The sequence below is a fragment of the Heptranchias perlo genome, chromosome 26 (genome assembly GCF_035084215.1).
Source record: "Heptranchias perlo isolate sHepPer1 chromosome 26, sHepPer1.hap1, whole genome shotgun sequence".
In the NCBI taxonomy this organism is placed as follows: Eukaryota; Metazoa; Chordata; class Chondrichthyes; order Hexanchiformes; family Hexanchidae; genus Heptranchias; species Heptranchias perlo.
Window position 1 is genome coordinate 41,609,473 of NC_090350.1, and position 20,058 is coordinate 41,629,530.

General features: G+C 45.0%; 1 protein-coding gene across 1 annotated transcript; it reads right to left on the reverse strand.

Moving 5' to 3' along the window:
• Nucleotides 1-1,356: 1,356 nt before the first annotated feature.
• On the reverse strand, nt 1,357-16,556 carry LOC137342877 (proton-coupled zinc antiporter SLC30A2-like). The gene is made up of 8 exons (XM_068007051.1): nt 16,064-16,556; nt 14,842-15,050; nt 13,409-13,555; nt 11,914-12,067; nt 10,144-10,351; nt 8,525-8,630; nt 6,119-6,253; nt 1,357-2,117 (listed from the first exon to the last, which is right to left on the reverse strand). The coding sequence occupies exons 1-8, from the start codon at nt 16,132-16,134 to the stop codon at nt 1,972-1,974; spliced, it is 1,176 nt and encodes a 391-aa protein (XP_067863152.1). The 5' UTR covers nt 16,135-16,556; the 3' UTR covers nt 1,357-1,971.
• Nucleotides 16,557-20,058: the final 3,502 nt, after the last annotated feature.

The following is a 20,058-nucleotide window of genomic DNA, read 5'->3' on the forward strand; positions in this document are numbered from 1 at the left end:
AATTCTGGCCTCTTGTCCACCCCTCACCTTTTTCATCCCAGTATTGGCAGCCGTGCCTTCAGTGACCTAGGCCCCAAGCTCTGGAATTCCCTCCTCCTTTAAGACCTACCTCTTGGACCAAGCTTTTGGTCACCAGTCCTAATATCGCCTCCTTTAGCTCGGTGACAGTCTTTGTCTGATTATGCTCCTGTGAAGCACCTTGGGTCAGTTTACGATGTTAAGGACACTGTATAAATGCAAGTTGTTGTTGTACCACACTAGAATACGGTGAACAGTTCTGGTCTCCATATTACAAAAAAAAGATAGCGGCACTGGAGAAAATGCAAAAAAAGATTTACAAGGATGATACCAGAACTGAGAGATTATAACTATCAAGAAAGACTGAATGGGCTGGGGCTCTTTTCTCTAGATAAGAGAAAGCTGAGAGATGAGCTAATAGAGGTTTTTAAGATTATGAAAGGGTAGACGTAGAGATGTTTCCTCATGAGGAGTCCAAAAACTAGGGGCCATAAATATCAGATAGTCACTAATAAATCCAATAGGGAATTCAGGAGAAACTTCTTTACCCAGAGAGTGGTGAGAATGTGGAACTCACTCCCACAAGGAGTAGTTGAGGCAAATAACATAGATGCATTTAAGGGGAAGTTAGATAAGTACATGAGGGAGAAAGGAATAGAAGGATATGCTGATAGGGTGAGATGAAATAAGATGGGAGAGGGCTCACGTGGAGCATAAACACCAGCATGGACCAGTTGGGCCGAATGGCCTGTTTCTGTGCTGTAAATTCTTTGCAAGTTGTTGTTGTGTAGTGGATTCATCAAAATGAGCATTGGGGATAATATTTAAACTTTACTTATGGAGGAAGGTTTGATGTAACCTTCACATAATTTTTTTATAACCAAAGAATTACACTAAAAGGTTAATGAGATCTGCATTGCTTTTGCTCCACCCCATATCAAAAAATCCCTTAAGAAACTTTGCACGATGAGTCACTTTTCATAGGCAAACAGCAGTCACTCTGTTGGAGCAAAATCCCACAAACAGCAAGGAGACAATTGACTGGACAGTCTGCTTTCGGCGGTGTTGGTCAAGGGTAGGATATTGGCCAGGACATCAGCAGGAGCTCCCTGTTCTTGAAGTAGCACCGTGGGGTCTCTTGACGTACGCCGGAACAGACAGGACCTCAGTTTAACATCTCACAGACAGTGCTGTGTAGTACGAGGGAGGGATAAAGTCCCAGCCCAGATTACGTGCTCAAGCCCTGGAGCGGGACTCAAAGCTCTCAGCCTCCTGATCAGGAGGTGACAAGTGTCACCAATGGAGCCAAGCTGACACACAAGACATCATACAACTTCAGGGATTACAAATTTCAAACAGTGTTTATTTGTTTCAGCAAAAAAACTTACATTAAGAACTCTTGCATAAATATGAAAGACCTGGAAACAGGCAGTTAATTTCTCCGACATTGAATGATAACTATTAAAAAAAAGTGTCATTTCACCCAGCATTAACCTCCAATCAACAGGGTTCAGTCACATTGAGGGGAAAGAGACAAAGGGCAGAGCAGTCATGTCTAAAACACGTTACACCCATGAACCTAGGCCACATCAACACAAAAGCTTACTAACTCTCCCATCACCCTCCCAGAAGGCACAGACAAAGAGGGAACAGCTCTCCTGGTGCCAGTTGGATGCCCAATTGGTACATTTATGTTCAAATATCATTTTGAAGTCTCATTTATGACCATGCTCAATGAGGATGCATGTAAGAGCCTGACCTTTGACCTTCCAACATGCAAAAACTGACTCTCACCTATGGTGCTTGGGTTCTGGGTCAGTCAGTGGTAAGATCACTTCACACACCATCTTGCCTCTGCACTCAACTCATTCAGGAGTGATTCCCCGGAGATGTGGTCACAAGTGATGTCTCTCTCAGACATACACACTAGAGAAATTCCATGCACTGGCAGAACTAGTCTCTGGGCTCCTGGCATTCCCTACACTCGACCATATCACGAGAGTAATTTTCTATTTGGATGGTGGTGGAGTAGATGTCGAACTTGCTCTGGAGCATCTGGTTAGCTTCGGCCAATATAACCTGAGCATTCGCATCGTCATCTGCAAGAAACGCAGCTGTTAGATTACAGAAATCACTTAAAAGCTACTGGACAGGTACAAAAAAATTACAATGACGAATGGAACGTTGGCCTTTATCTCAAGGGGACTGGAAGTTACATTACAGTTATATAAAGTTCCTGGTTAGACCCTATCTGGAGAATCTGCACTGCACCCCCTCCAAGGTGCCCCGGGCACCTCACCTCAGGAAGGATATATTGGCCTTGGAGGGGGTGCAGCACAGATTCTCCAGAATGATACCAGGGTTTAAAGGGTTAAATTATGAGGACAGGTTGCATAGACGAGGTCTATAGTCCCTCGAGTATAGAAGATTAAGGGGTGATCTGATTGAGGTGGTTAAGATGATTAAAGGATTTGATAGGGTAGATAGAGAGAAACTATTCCCTCTGGTGGGGGGAGTCCAGAACAAGGGGGCAGAACCTTAAAATTAGAGCCGGGCCGTTCAGGGGTGATGTCAGGAAACACTTCTTCACACAAAGGTGGGTGGAAATCTGGAACTCTCTCCCCCAAAAAGCTGTTGAGGCTGGGGGTCAATTGAAAATTTCAAAACTGAGATTGATAGATTTTTGTTGGGTAAGGGTATTAAGGGTTACGGAACCAAGCCGGGTAAATGGAGTTAAGATACAAATCAGCCATGATCTAATTGAATGGCAGAACAGGCTAGAGGGGCTGAATGGCCTCCTCCTGTTCCTATTTTCCTAGATCACAACTCACAGCCCATACTAGGAGTAAATAATCAGTGTAAACTAACTCATTAGACAGAGCTGGGGCCTTGTGGGGTCTCAACCATCTCATTGTGTTGCTTAATGGGACCACCAGCATCACACAGCTTAAGATGACTCGGTCAAGAGTCTTCAGCAGGTAGCCATGTTTCATAATCTGTCTCCTTTACTAGTTAGGTCTGTGAGACTGTCTCCCTCCAACTAAGTCATACTTTGCACTGGTTATCTGCTCTACCCACTAAATACTGGGTCTTTTTGAACTCTAGCAACATTATTTAATTGTAAACAATTTTACAACACCAAGTTATAGTCCAGCAATTTTATTTTAAATTCACAAGCTTTCGGAGGCTTCCTCCTTCGTCAGGTGAACGATGTTCCTCGAGCCTGTTCTGCCATTCAATTAGATCATGGCTGATTTGTATCTTAACTCCATTTACCCGGCTTGGTTCCGTAACCCTTAATACCATTACCCAACACAAATCTATCAATCTCAGTTTTGAAATTTTCAATTGACCCCCAGCCTCAACAGCTTTTTGGGGGAGAGAGTTCCAGATTTCCACCCACCTTTGTGTGAAGAAGTGTTTCCTGACATCACCCCTGAACGGCCTGGCTCTAATTTTAAGGTTCTGCCCCCTTGTTCTGGACTCCCCCCACCAGAGGGAATAGTTTCTCTCTATCCACCCTATCAAATCCTTTAATCATCTTAACCACCTGACGAAGGAGGAAGCCTCCGAAAGCTTGTGAATTTAAAATAAAATTGCTGGACTATAACTTGGTGTTGTAAAATTGTTTACAATTGTCAACCCCAGTCCATCACCGGCATCTCCACATCATGACATTATTTAATATCATTGTGCCTGTGGGTTAAAGGGGTTATCTTACAATAATTAATCAGTAAGGCTCAATTCAGCAAATAGACCATCTAAATACCTGTACAACATCTGAGTGTTGGCTCAATTATTGAGCCCCATAGTAGATGTTTTGTCTCATGCACCCCAGCAACTCTGTCAAAATTATATTTTGCTTTCGGTCCCTTTTAAAACATTTTCAGGCTATATCCACACAGGATGTCCAGGTCAAATACCGCTGCGTGTCTCTCCCTCCATTTATAAAATTACAGGCCCACAATTTAAGCAAAAAAGGACAATGTTTCCTACTGCAGCACCTCTGTACCGCCACATGGTGGTGCTGTGGAGGAGAAAGCCTCTTTTCTGATGCTCAGCAGCCCCATCAGCTGGTATTATGTGGTACTGCAGTCATTTGTGGCCTGCGTAAAACCAAAACTGCGGTTCAAGAAGGCAGCTCACCACCACCTTCTCAAGGGCAATTAGGGATGGGCAATAAATGTCGGCCTCGCCAGCGACGCCCACATCCCATGAACAAATAAAAAAAATTACTGCAAATTGGCAGTCTCATTAACATTGCCCTGACCACTGTTGTTTAAATCCTTTCAGTTTTATATAATTATGGAAAATATCAGAATACTAATTGTTTCCTGCCTGCCTTCTAGTGTACAGGACAGGAAGGAAACACTGGCTTATTTATATCTGGGCCTTAGACCCGACTCCTCCAGTAGTACAGCCACAGGAATACGGATGCCAACCCTACAGAACTGCCCTGGAGGCTCCAAGAATTAAAGATTAATCCCCTGGACGCTGCTGTGAGCAACACCCCAGACAAAAATCATAGGGACAGTAAAAAAAAAGGTTTTTTTAAAAAAAATTTCTTTGAACAATATCAGGAAAAAAAAAGGCTGACCAACACTCAAGAATCATCCAATTGGGTAATGAAGAGTCTATTCACTTTCCAATTGGTTGGGAAGGCAGGGCACCATGAGGATGAGCAACCAATCACAGGTGTGGGGGCAGGGCAGGGCAGGAGGTCATGTGATGCCACCTTCAGTAATATGTCCAACCAGAGTTGGCAACCCTAGACAGGGGGTTTATTGCGTTCAACTATCTGGTTTTAAAGCAGTGAGGGAGGCTGCCCATAACAAATGCAATTTAAAACTGTATCAAAACAATCAGATAAACAGACTTGCATTTATATCGCCACTTGCCCAACCTCAGGATGTCCCAAAGTGCTTTATGGCCAATAAAATACTTTTGAAGTGTAGTGGGTAAATATGACGGCCACCAGGGGTTACCTGAAGACCAGACATGGGACTCTCCACTCCGGAACAGATTAGGGTTGAGAATTTCCTCTGATTTACGATGCCAGAGCAGAAGCACTTTGCCGTAAGCATGGCAGAAACTACACGCGTGATGCGTAAACGGGGTTTCCGGCAAAGTTATCCCAGCGGAGTGGGAGCAGCTCAAAGGAAATTCCCAGCCCTGGAATATTTTATAATATCGATTGAACAGACACTGTCTGTTGGCGGTGGGAGAGTAAGTCGTGCTCAAAGTTCTCCCCTTTAATGAGATACAACAAAAAGAAAAAAAAAGACTTGCATTTATATAGCGCCTTTCACGACCTCAGGACGTCCCAAAGCGCTTTACAGCCAATGAAGTGTAATAATGTAGGAAACGCAGCAGCCAATTTGCCCACAAACAGTAGAATCATAGAATGGTTACAGCACAGAAAGAGGCCATTCGGCCCAGGCTGGCTCTTTGAAAGAGCAATCCAGTTAGTCTCATTCCCCTGTTTTTTCCCCCGTAGCCCTGCAAATTTTTTCCCTTCAAATATTTATCGAATTCCTTTTTGAAAATCACGACTGAATCTGCTTCCTCCACCCTTTCAGGCAGCACTTTCCAGATCATAACTACTCGCTGCGTAAAAATTATTTTTCCTCATGTTGCCTTTGACTCTTTTGCCAATCACCTTAAATCTGTGTCCTCCGGTTCTTGACCCATCTGTCAATGGGAACAGTTTCTCTTTATTTACTTTATCTAAACTCTTAAGTAATGAGAGAATGACCAGATAATCTGTTTTAGTGATGTTGTTCGAGTGATAAATATTGTCCAGGACACCAGGAGAAAACTCCCCTGCTCTTTTTGAAATAGTGTTATGGGATTTTTTACATCCACCTGATGGGCCTCGGTTTAACGTCTCATCCGAAAGACGGCACCTCCAACTGTGCAGCACTCCCTCAGTACTGCACTGGGAGTGTCAGCCTGGGGTATGTGCTCAAAATCTCTGGAGTGAGGCATGACCCCACATAACCCTCTAACTCAGAGGCAAGGAGTGTTACCCACTGAGCTACAGATTCCAAACACAACCTACAGTAATCTCTGCCAACGAGAGCCGTACTCTGGTACTTACTGATGACGATGTGGACAGAGAGCACGGGCTGGTTCACGGTCAGCGCCCAGATGTGGAGGCTGTGCATCGCTTTCACCCCATCAATTAACAGGAGAGTCTCTTTAACGTCATTAAAGTCCATTCCTTTTGGAGTACCTGGGTGAAAATACAGAGCAGAGCTTCAGTGGGAATACTTAGGTTTTGCTTTAAACGAGCGTGTATCATCACTCCTTCTGGGCTCTTATTCCTGTCCCCTCTGATCTCAAACGAAACTCTCACATCTCCTCCACTGTTGTAACTGACTTTAGTTTCTTCTTTTGTGCCAAACACTCCTTTCTAAACAATTTTTTAACTCCCTGAAAATCCATCCAAGACTCAAACCCTGCTCTCATATCTGGAGAAGTTCTAAAACCTCTCCCACACTCCCGGGCAGGATACAAGAAAAACATCCTCCAATAGGGGATGCTCAGTCTCCAGCCCCAATCTTTCTCTCCCCTCTATACACCTCTTCCAATCCATTTTAAAAATCATTGCTACCATGGTTACTGTAGAGCTATAAATAACCCATCATAGCTGCTCTTCCTCCTCCTGCATCCTCATGGTGTCGAAATCAAGACTCATCGCAACCCATCGAGTCTACAGCACAGAAACAGGCCATTCGGCCCAACAGGTCCATGCCAGCATTTATGGTCAACAAGAATCTCCTCCCACCCTACTTCATCTCATCCTATCAGCATATCCTTCTATTCCTTTCTCCCTCATGTGTTTATCCAGCTTCCCCTTAAATGCATCTATGCTATTTGCCTCAACTACTCCTTGTGGTAGCGAGTTCCACATTCTCACCACTCTCTGGGTAAAGAAGTTTCTCCTGAATTCCCTATTGGATTTATTAGTGACTATCTTATATTTATGACCCCTAGTTTTGGACTCCCCCACAAATGGAAAGATTTTCTCTACGTCTACCCTATCAAACCCTTTCATTATCTTAGAGACCTCTATCAGGTCACCCCTCAGCCTTCTCTTTTTTTTGAAGAGAAAAGACCCCTAGCCTGATTAGTCTTTCCTGATAAGTATATCCTCTCAGTTCTGGTATCATCCTTGTGAATCTTTTTTGCACCTTCTCCAGTGCCTAAAGATATCCTTTTTATAAAATGGAGACCAGAACTGTCCACAGTAATCCAAGGTTCTACACAAGTTTAACATAACTTCTCTGCTTTTCAATTCTATCCCTCTTAAAAATTAACCCCAGTGCTTGATTTGCCTTTTTTATGGTTTTATTAACCTGTGTCGCTACTTTTAGGAGATTTGTGTATCTGTATCTAGAGATCTCTTTGTTCCTCTACCCCGTTCACACTATTATCCAAGCAGCATGTGACCTCCCTAATTTTCCTACCAAAATGCACCACCTCATACTTATCTATATTGAAATTCATTTGCCAATTACACACCCATTCTGCAAGCTTATTAACGTCCTCTTGCATTTTAACAGATTCTTCCTTTGTATTAACTACACCCCCCAATTTTGTGTCATCTGCAAATTTTGCAATTGTACTTCCAATTCCAGAGTCCAAATCGTTGATGTAAATTGTGAACAGTGGTCCCAGTGCCGATCCCTACCCAGCACCTACTGTAAATGATTTCCCCCTCCCCACCAGGTTATGATGGAGCTGTATAGAACACTGGTTAGGCCACAGCTGGAGTACTGTGTGCAGTTCTGGTCGCCACACTACAGGAAGGATGTGATCGCTTTGGAGAGGGTGCAGAGGAGATTCACCAGGATGTTACCAGGGCTGGAGCGCTTCAGCTATGAAGAGAGACTGGGAAGATTGGGTTTGTTTTCCTTGGAGCAGAGGAGGCTGAGGGGGGACATGATTGAGGTGTACAAAATTATGAGGGGCACAGATAGGATGGATACTAAGGAGCTTTTTCCCTTCGTTGAGGGTTCTATAACAAGGGGGCATAGATTCAAGGTAAAAGGCGGGAGGTTTAGAGGGGATTTGAGAAAAAACTTTTTCACCCAGAGGGTGGTTGGAGTCTGGAACTCACTGCCTGAAAGGGTTGTGGAGGCAGGAACCCTCAACATTCAAGAAGCATTTGGATGAGCACTTGAAATGCCACAGCATACAAGGCTACGGACCAAATGCTGGAATATGGGATTAGAGTGGACAGGGCTTGATGGCCGGCGCGGACACGATGGGCCGAAGGGCCTCTATCCGTGCTGTATAACTCTATGACTCTAACCCCTTACCTCTCTTCACCCTTCCCTTCCTCCTCCAACCTACAGGCTTTTCAAAAAAAAAGGATGGTGGTTCCTCATTTTCTTCATCTTCTCACCTACACTCTCCATGGTTTCCAGCACCATGGACCATTGCCCTTCACTTGAGAGTTCGTAACAGCAAAAAAAAAAATTAAAAACTCTGGACTTGCCTTCCATTAATACGTGGAGCACATCCTTCAGGATGGAGATGGTGGTCCCCAGAACCAGCACAGAGAAAAGGAAGGTGCAGATTGGGTCCATAATTTTATATTCAGGCTAAACACAGATTAAAAGAAAATTATTCAAATGCAATGAGCACGTATTCAAAACACCCGACACATTAGGAGATTGAAAGCAAGGAAAGGACTATTACATGGTCAGGAGCCTCTGATCCCTTGACCCCTGTGCAATACATCCCGGAAATGTCATACGGGAGTGATTTGATGGAACCCCAGGCAGCAAGTTGGATGTTTAAACACAAAAAAAACCTCAATATTTTGAGAGCAAATTCACCATCTAGTGTAGGACATCCCCGATTTTCATCGCTCCACCATTGGCAGTCGTGCCTTCAGCCGTCTAGGCCCTGACCTCTAGAATTCCCTCCCTAAACCTCTCCACCTTTAAGATGCTCCTTAAAACCTACCTCTTTGACCAAGCTTTTGGGTCACCTGTCCCAATATCTCATGTGGCTCGGTGTTAAATTTTGTCTGATAACGCACCTGTGAAGCGCATTGGGACTAAAAGTAGCAACGCAGGTTAATAAGGCCATAAAAAAGTCAAATCAAGCACTGGGGTTCATTTGAAGGGGGAATAGAATTGAAAAATTAAGAAGTTATGTTGAACTTATATAGAATCTTGGTTAGGCCACACTTGGAGCACTGTGCACAGTTCTGGTCTCCATATTATAGAAAGGATATAGAGGCATTGGAGCAAAACAGATTCACAAGGATGATACCAGAACTGAGAGGATATCCTTATCAAGGCAGGCCTGGGCTCTTTTCTCTAGAAAAAAAGGTTGAGGGGTGACCTGATAGAGATCTTTAAGATAATGATGGGGTTTGATAGCATAGACGTACGGAAGATGTTTCCACTTGTGGGGGAGTCCAAAACTAGGTGCCATAAATATAAAATAGTCACTAATAAATCCAATGGGGAATTCAGGAGAAACATCTTTACCCAGAGAGTGGTGAGAATGTGGAACTCGCTCCCACAAGGAATAGTTGACGCAAATAGCGTGGATGCATTAAAGGGGAAGCTCGATAAACACATGATGGAGAAAGGAATAGAAGGATATAGTGATAGGGTGAGACGAAGTAGGGAGGGAGGAGGCTCGCATGGAGCACAAACGCCGGCATGGACCAGTTGGGCCGAATAACCTGTTTCTGTGCTGTAGCTTCGATGTTTGGCAACCCTCCAGACTAGGGTTGCCAACCCTCTAGGATTGCCCTGTAGTCTCCAGCAATTAAAGATTAATCTCTAGGACATTACTGCGAGCTACACCCGGGAGAAAAATTATAGGGGCAACAAAAAAAGAGTGGGGTTTTTTTCCCCCCACATTATCTTTGCAAACTTTTATTAGTTATAAAAATATTGGAGATGGGGGGGAAAAAGACTGGTTGGTTGGACATATCCCTGGAGGTTTTGTCACATAATTTCCTACCTCCAACTGCCCCACCCAGTCAGAGTTGGCAACCCTACTCCAGACTCAGCCTCCCCTTTTCAAAGTTACAAGTTCTCCCATCTTTTTTTTTAAAATAAGAGCATCGTCACTGAAATGCTGCCCGCCTACCTTAAAATAGATGATATAAGCAGCAATCAGGACTCCGAAGCTTTGCAACAGGTCTCCCACGACGTGGATGAAGGCGGCTCGTACACTGGGGTTCACACGGCCAACGGACCTAGAGTCCTGGGGGCTGGACTCTGTGTCCTGTGATCTGACCTCTCCTTTACTGCCGTGGCTGTGGTTGTGACCAGACTGATGAAGGATGATGCCCATTCTGTGGGGGAGGAAAAGGAACAGGCAAGAGGAAGAAATTAGAACTGAGGGGATGGCAAGTCTTAAGTTTCGAAAAACAAAAATCAAAAGGCACATTTATTTTTTTTTAAATTAATCAGATAGTGTGGCTTAGTCTTTGTATCTGCGCTGGTGAATGTTGTACTGAGCTCCACAGACAGGGAAGGACCCAGGGTTAATTCACATTCTGACTTTGCTGAGCTCTAACTAGGAGAGAGACAAGGGTGGTACAGTTGGCCCTCAGTGCCACTGGGATAGGAAGAGAAGATTTTTTTTTTTAAAAAAGAGGTAGGGTTTCCAATCTCAATTGCTACCCAGTGAACCCCACTGACCTCTGCTGCAAAGCAAGTATACACATAGGACCAGGGTCGTCTGTGATGCCCCTACCCCTTGTCCTTAAGCACTCCCCCAGCCCCACCCAACAGCCTGCCAATGCTTGAACCTTGGCTCGTGCCATGAAGGATGACCACTTGGGAGAGATGGTAACAATGCTGGTGGTGTCCATGGAACTGTACTCCAGAAACAGTCAGTGTCATTCAGGAGAGGAATGGGCAAGAGCAAATTGGAATTTATGGCAGTCACTTCTTACAACACCTCTGATGTGTTAAAATTGAAAAATGACAGCACGTTTAACTGTGTTACTCTCCCACGGGTCAAGGATTTCCTGTAACAGAGAAGACAAGACCACAGGCCTAATAGCAGGCCGGTCACCAGGAAGCATGTTAATGGTTTCCCCATCTCCGCCCCCGCCTCCCTCCCGCAAGAGGTTTTGTCTTTTGATTGGCGCCTCCACACAGCAATGCAGTCGGAATCAGTAATTCAAAGTGGAATAGAGGAGTGCGGGGGGAGGTGGGGGGGGTTTGGGCAAAACATAAACCCAAATTACATGGTGCCCCCAATATTACACAGCCATTTAGTTCAGTAGCTTTAAAGATGTTTGGGGGAAAGAGAGAGCTGATGAACTGGATCATGTCTGGGTCTGTTGTGGACTAATTGATAGAGATTGATTGCTCTGATTAGTCAATAATTCCATTATCGATGTATCCCAGATAGTGGAAGGCCCACTAGAGGGACCAGAGTCTTTTCTCGTCCAGCAATTCCAATGTTCCTAAGGCTACAAACTCACATCACCATGAAAGTGTGGCTATTAAGAAAGCCATAAGGTCGCAAGTTAACTGATCTCAATCTCAGACAGCAGGGATGTGAAATTGCTCTCAGCACCCTGGGCTCAGAAGGAGGGGAAAGGCATCAGCCAGGATCCCTGCTCCTGATCTCTACTCAGTAACTCCTGGCGAAAAGCACAAAATGTGTCTTGTCAGGTGAAGAATGGATTTGGGCTCAGCAGTGATGCCTCCATGGAAGAGCAGCGAGCCAGCCAGCCAACATTCACTAGGATCTCACACGAGCAATGGCCACTCGAGCAAGTTACCGAGCGGCAGCAGTGAAACCGTGCCCCAGCAAGGATTAGCGCCTTCATGACCGGAGAGGAGAAAACCCGGGAATAAAAAGTAACAAAATGCCACTGACAAACAAGACGATACTCACACGATATTAACAGCAACAGCACATCCTGACGTGATCAGCATGGCACCACCATTAATTTCATACTGGCCAGAAATAAGTCGCTTGACCGCTAGATACACAAGCACACCAGTCACCACCCAGATGGACAACACAGAGATCAGGGCTCCTAGAATCTCTTCAGGAAACCAAAGGAAGAGGGAAAAAAAAGTTAATTTGCGTAAAATAATTGGAGAGATTCAAAAAAGAACAGGCACAGGTAAATCTTGATTTACAATACCGTTGGATATCTATTCTTTCCTCCTCCTCCTCCTCCTCCTCCTAGGCGTGAGTCCGGAGAGTAGTCTTTTGAAGGATGGAATAGTAACATAAGAGAAACGCGTAGGCCATTCAGCCCCTCGGACCTGCTCCGCATTCAATTAGATCATGGCTGACCTGCACCTCAATCTCTAATTTTTCCACCTTTGCTCCATAGCCCAACAAAACTCTATCTTCACCAAACATCCACATCCATGCCCTTTCCAGCAGGAGTCACTGGATTGCAATAAGAAAATCTGACTGCTTTCTTCCCCTAATCTTTGGTGGGGGGGGGGGGGGCAGGGGGAGGGAAAACACTGAGGCCAACAGCTGACCCAGGTAAGACTACCTGGTGCATTTACCAACTGAAGCATCAGGTGAGCTGAAGCCTCAGATATTTGTGAGAAAGATAATCATCCTGTATGTAATTACACTTTAACATGTAACAGTTAGTCACCATCACGTCAGTGTTTCCAAAGCCAGCTTGGAAAAACATGCAATTTGGCTCCAGCTCCAGCTCCCACTGAGCGACAACCGATTTCAAGAAATGGTGAAATATCAAGAGAGCGTGCCGGAGTGCCAGACCGCACCGCTACAGAGGTGGGATACAAGTCCGTCAGGGGGCTATGGTCGGGACATTGAGGGGGCAGGGCAAATGGAATCCACAGTCCTCCCCACAAGTGGGAGGTGAAAGGATCTTTGGCGACATATGCAAGAAGAGCTGCTCAGAAATGGACACGTGCAACTGTCGTGACTTGTGAAATGCTCATCCAGAGGGACTTCATGATATTGTGCCCCATCTATACAAATGGCGGGTTAAACACTCGGGAGCCAAATTGGCCTTGAAATCGACTTCAATAGAAAAAGGAGAAAAATAAAAAAGTCAGGCGGACGGTAAAATGGGCAGGTGATTCGCTGTCTTCCATTTTGCTCTACTGCCCGAAACCATTCACCCCCCCCAGTATCCAAAATTTCAACCCATTCAGGATTCACATAAACCCCTCCCCTACCACCCATTCATGCTAAAGTCAAGCAATTAATAACCAGTTCTATTCCATGGCCAGAATGCCCTAGAGTGATCGCAAGACCGTTTTTGGCAAAAAGATTGGAATGCGTTACAGTTGATTTACTCGGATGAACTCAAACCAAGCATTACATAACTGGTTACATTCACAACATGACGCTGTCCACATCCCGATACAAATGCCAGATTTGACCTCACCTGAGCGATACCAGCCAAAGTTCATGGTTTTAGTTGCAGGCCGAGAGGAAATCCACAGTGAAAACAAGCTGACGAGCATGGTGGCAAAATCCGTTAAAAGATGAGCAGCATCAGTCATGATAGCCAGACTCCGAGCCAAGTATCCTCCTGAGTGGGGGAGATGAATGGTAGCCAAGGATCAGAACATGGCGTTGCAATAGCCCCACTACATTTATTCCAACTTTCCTAAATATCCAGGACATTAGAGCCAGGCCGTTCAGGGGTGATGTCAGGAAGCGCTTCTTCACACAAAGGGGAGTGGAAATCTGGAACTCTCTTCCCCCCAAAAAAAAGCTGTTGAGGCTGGGGGTCAATTGAAAATTTCAAAACTGAGATTGATAGCAAGGGTATTAAGGGTTACAGAATCAAGGTGGGTAAATGGAGTTAAGATACAGATCAGCCATGATCTAACTGAATGACGGAACAGGCTCAAGGGGCTGAACGGCCTACGCCTGTTCCTATGTTCTCATAACCCCCTCTAGAAGATGGTCACTCTTTCTGGGTACAGTTCCAAGGACACCAACTGACCTCCAAGTAGCCATTCTTCATGGGTGAACCTGGGCAGTGAGTTTCAGTGGGCTGTTTAATCACAATGGAGCCAACCCGCCCTCTCACTTGCTGTCCACACATTTGCACCTTTCCAGCAGGTCATTTAGATAGTGACCAGGGGTGGGAACCCTGGCCGATTTTTACCATCCTCAACCAAAGACACCAAGACCAGTTGCAGTGCCCCCTCCCCACCATGGGCCCAACTGACCGAGCACATAAAATCAAATCTGGAGCCTTCCTACTCTTAACCACAGTGGATCTACAAAACCAAATCTTGGCTTGTGTCTGCTCCATGATGCAACCCAATAAACAACCATTCCAAATCACACGTGAAGTGGACATGTTTGGATGGTACCACTGCAAAAAAAGATTTCCACTTACTTGTAGCAAGGTGTCAGCCGTGGCTCGGTGGGAAGCACTCTCAAGTCAGAAGGTCGTGAGTTCAAGTCCCACTCCAGAGAGCTGAGCGCACAATCCAGGCTGACACTCCAAGTGCCAGTGCTGCACTGTCAAAGGTGCCGACTTTTGGATGAGACATTAAACAGAGGTCCCATCTGCCCTCTCAGATGGACGTAAAAAAATCCCACAGCCCTATTCAAAGAAGACGTAGGGAATTCTCCCCACTGTCCTGGCCAATATTTATCCCTCAGCCAACATCACTAAAACAGATTATCTGGTCATTTATTACATTGTTGTTTGTGGGATCTTGCTGTGCATAAATTGGCTGTCAGGTTACAACAGAGACTTCACTTCAGAGAAAAAATATTTAATTGGCTGTAAAGCGCTTTTGGACGTCCTGAAGTCACGAAAGGCGCTATAGAAATGCAAATTATTTCCTTCTTTACCTATCACTTCTCCGATTATAAAGACCAAGCAGACAGCAGAAGCTAGATACAGCCTCCGCCGGGCATGATCTCGGCCCCCTTCCTTATGGTCTCCAGATGATTGGTTGGAATGACAGTGCCGGGGCTCCAACTGACCCGGCAGAGGGTTGGCACGTGTCAGGCTGCCGTACAAATTGTTTGAAAAGGCTTCACGCTGCTCCAGACAAGCGCTGTAAACAGAAGAGGAAAAATGCAGAATAGAAACAGAAATCGGCCATTCAGCCCATCGAACCCACTCAGCCATTCTATCTTTTTAATCCCAATTCCATGCTCTTTTTCTCCATATCCCCTAAAATCCAATTGACTTCGCATTCATGATCCTCTGGGGCAACATGTTCCACGTTTCCTGAATTCACTGTTTCAGGCGATGGGCCACTTTTAATATGGAAGCTGGGGTCCTATGATGCGAGTAGGACCGCGATTGCCATTTTGGGTTGGATTAGGTCGGAGCTGGTGGGTGCCTGCTCCGTGCACACGTCCGTCCCACGGGCGATGGAACCCAGGGTAAGAGTCATGTTATTTTCTTGGGCCCCGGAGGAGCAGGAGCGAACCTCCAAAACTTACCTTGCTGTCCACCCCGCCCCGATCTCAAGACCTCCATCCGGTGAGGTGCATTAGGAATTCCGTTTGGTGCCCCGTGGTTCACCTACCAGATTTAAATCACGGGGGACCTCCCCATGGCCTGAATGGGTGGCCAATCAGTCACCCAAAAAGGTTAAAATAGACCCCATTATTTCTCCTTACTGTGTTGAAATCGTCTCTGACCAACTCATTCTTTCAAGACCTCAAAACTATTGACCCCCTGACCTCCCTCCTACAAGCTGCAGGTTTTTGAAATCAAAACTTGGCATCAGCTTATCTCTAATTCCTGATTTGCTTTGTTCTCTCTCCTCTGCTTTTTCTTTCCACCATTTTTTGTCGATTTTCCCACCCCATCCCCCCCCACCTTACTGGGTTTGGTTCCTCGGGCTCACACATTTTCTGGTGCCTCACCCCAGCAACCCCCATTCTTCATGGGCGAGTCCAGACAAGAAACTATTCGACTGCAAGGATCTTCACAAATCTGATTTGGTTCTTGCCCAACATCTGTATACACATAGCCACACTTCCAATAGGAAGGGGAGAGAGGTGGGGGAAGGAAGACAGGAAGGGCGACACTCGTGATAACTCTGTCCAGACTCACCCGGCGGAGGGGCAGCTTCCCGGGGGCGGCGAGTCTTTCAGAAGCGGCAAAGTCTCGCTCATTTGATCCATCGATTTTCCAATTTAAAATCCTTCGAAAGGAGAAGCGGGGGTAGGGGTGAATTAAATTCCCCTCCGAATCCCACTGGCGACGGCTCCCAGAACTGGCTCTCTTGAAAAGGAATCAGGAGACCGGGCGGTTACGATCCAGATCCTTTTATTTGCAGTTTAGGAGCGTGTGGAAGGGCCGATCCCGGCTGCCCGCAGGCCGTGTGCAATGGCAAACTCGTTCGCAAACTTTTCGGGAAACTTTGAAATCATTTTGAACCATTGACTGCCCTGAAAAAAGGGGACGGGACGGGACGATATGTTTAAATGACACAAGTAGCCTGGAAATTGGGATCGTGTGAAAAAACGGATTGCAAAATAAGTATTTAAAATCTGATAGATGTGAAATTAATACTGAAACTAACACGTCTGTTCCAGGCTGGATGGGATTGAGGTGTGTGAGGAAAAGGGCGGGGTAATTAATATTGCTTCTCTCTCAATCGCTGTGTGTTTGTGGGCCAACACAGGCAGGGAAAGTCTCTAAGCACAGAAACAGGCTATTGAGCCCAAGTGTTTATGCTTCACAGGAGCCTTCTCTAACCTAACTCTATATCCTATTCCTTTCTCCCTCATAGAATGATTATAGAAGAGAAGGAGGCCATTCGGCCCATCGAGCCCACGCCTGCTCGTTGTAAGAGTAATCCAGTTAGCCCCATTCCCCTGCTTTTTCACTGTTGCTCAACCATTGGCGGTCGTGCTTTCTCCAGTCTAGCCATGTAACTGAAGTCCCTCCTAGTAAACCGTTCTAGTAAATCTTTTCTGCACCCTCTCTAAGGCCTTCACATCTTTCCTAAAGTGCGGTGCCCAGAACTGGACACAATACTCCAGCTGTGGCCAAACCAGTGTTTTATAACGGTTCAACATCACTTCCTTGCTTTTGTACTCTATGCCTCTGTTAATTAAGCCCAGGATCCCGCATGCGTTTTTAACCACTTTCTCAACCTGTCCTAACACCTTCAAAGATTTGTGCACATATAGCACTCTGTTCCTGCACCCCCTTTAGAATTGTACCATTTGGTTTATATTTCATCTCCTCATTCTTCCTGCCAAAATATATCACTTTGCACTTCTCTGCATTAAATTTCATCTGTCATGTGTCCACCCATTCCACCATCCTGTCTCTATCCTCTTGAAGTCTATTATTATCCACCTCACTGTTTACTAAGCTTCCAAGTTTTGTGTCATCTGTAGACTTTGAAATTATACCTTCTATACCCAAGTCCAACTCATTAATGATATATATTAATATATAACAAAAAAAGCAGTGGTCCTAGTACTGACCCTTATGCCACCTCATGTGGCAGGACAAGTTGAGAAGGCATAAAGAATTGAGGCAAAAAGTACAAAAGCAAGGAAGTTATGCTAAACCTTTATAAAACACTAGTTAGGCCTCAGCTGGAGTATTGTGTTCAATTCTGGGCACCACACTTTAGGAAGGATGTCAAAGCCTTAGAGAGGGTGCAGAGGAGATTTACTAGAATGGTTCCAGGGATGAGGGACTTCAGTTATGTGGAGAGACTGGAGAAGCTGGGGTTGTTTTCATTAGAACAGAGAAGGTTAAGAGATTTGATATAGAGGTGTTCAAAATCATGAATGGTTTTGACAGAGTAAATAAGGAGAAACTGTTTCCAGTGGCAGAAGGGTCGGTAACCAGAGGACACAGATTTAAAGTGATTGACAAAAGAGCCTGAGGCGACATGAGGAAACATTTTTTTATGCAGCGAGTTGTTATGATCTGGAATGCACTGCCTGAAAGGGCGGTGGAAGCAGATTCAATAGTAACTTTCAAAAGGAACTTGGATAAATACTTGAAGGGAAAAAATTTGCAGGGCTATGGGGAAAGAGCAGAGGAGTGGGACCAATTGGATAGCTCTTTCAAAGAGCCGGCATAGGCACGATGGGCCGAAAGGTCTCCTCCTGTGCTGTAGCTACTATAATACAATGTGTTTATCCAGCTTCCCCTTAAAGGCACCTAGGCTATTCGCCTCAACTACTCCTTGTAGTGAGTTCCACATTCTCACCACCCTCTGGGTAAAGAAGTTTCTCCTGAACTCTCTATTGGGTTTATTAGTGACCATTTTATATTTATGGCCCCTAGTTTTGATCTCCCCCACAAGTGGAAATATCTTCTCAACGTCTATCCTTTCAAACCCCTTCATAATTTTAAAGACCTCTATTAGGTCACCTCTAAGCCTTCTCTCTTCTAGAGAAAAGAGCCCCAGCCTGTTCAGTCTTTCCTGATAATTACAATTTAATTGAACTTGGAAAGTTCCACAACTTGGGAGTTACTCCGAGCTGTTGAAACCTTTCCCCTTGGGGGCCAAGTGAGAGTGCAATCAAAGCTCCCAGACTACATCTTATCACAATACAAAGCACCAAATTCAAAAAACACCTCATGTTGAAATATAAAGCTTTGTAAACATTACCCAGTTAACAGTCAGGGTGTTCAGACATCCCACAAAATTTCTATAATTTTTTTATTGGACCGCTCCTTCTGAAAGAATCTGCCTTTAAACCTCGATAGAAACACAGAAACAACAGATGCTCTTCCAGAGCTGTTCAGTTCTGCAACCCGACCAGTGAAAGACGATTAGTTGGGCTTGCGATTCTAAATGTTCACCGGGATATTACGCTGAATTCCGCTGCCTCGGCCCTAAGCTCTGGAATTCCCTCCCTAAACCTCTCCACCTCTCGACCTCTCTCTCCTCCTTAAGACGTTCATTAAAACCTACCTCTTTGACCAAGCTTTTGGTCACCTGTCCTAATATCTCCTTATGTGGCTCGGTTTCAAATTTTGTCTGATAATCGCTCCTGTGAAGGGCCTTGAGATGTTTTACTACATTAAAGGCGCTATATAAATGCAAGTTGGAGTTGCTGTTGAATACTAGTGAAGTTATCGATAGACTAGTGACACATAACCAACACTTGGACTTCAAGCTTTAGACTTTTTGTCTGACAAGAATGTTTTTATTTTATTTTCATTTGTATTATTTAAATTGTTAGGTTAATGGAAGTAATAATATTTCTATTTGAACCTTATTGTGGAATTCCTATTTGAAAAATTGACCTTTCGAAGTAGTTTCAGTCTGGGAGCTAATAGACAACATCCCCCTTCCCCCTGCGAGAAAAGATCCTGCCTACACTACTGATAGTTAAATAAACAAACAAGATATTCAAACAAAGACCAATAAAACCATAGGTACCCAGAGGAGTGAGCAGTGTAAAGGCCATTAGTTTTGCTGCCTCTTTTGCCTGCTGCCCTTTGCACCTTGTTCACTGATGCTCTTAAGTTCTCGCTGATCCCCCTCGCTGTTCGTTGGTCCACCCAGTGAGGTATGGGTACTCGGGAAGATAGGAACAGGAGGAGGCCATTCAGCCCCTTGAGCCTGTTCCGCCATTCAGTTAGATCATGACCGATCTGTACCCAATCCTTTTATCATTTTAAACGCCTCAATTAGGTCACCCCTCAACCTTCTAAACTCAAGGGAATACAAGCCAAATTTATGCAACCTGGTCTCATAATTTAACCCTTTTAGCTCTGGTATCATTCTGGTGAATCTGCGCTGCACCCCCTCCAAGGCCCATATATCCTTCCTGAGGTGCGGTGCCCAGAATCGAATGCAGTATCTCCAGAATGGGTCTGACCAAGGCTCTGTACAACTGAAGCATCTCTTCCTCCCCTTTATATTCCAGCCCCCTTGAAATAAAGGTCAACACTTCGTTAGCCTTTTTGATTACTTTTTGTATCTGTGCACTAGCTTTTAGTGATTTGTGAACGTGGGCACCTAAATCCATTTACTCCTCCACATTTCCCAGTCTATTGACATTCAGAAAATATTTCAATTTGTCTTTCTTGGATCCTCACACCTTGCCACATTGAACTCCATC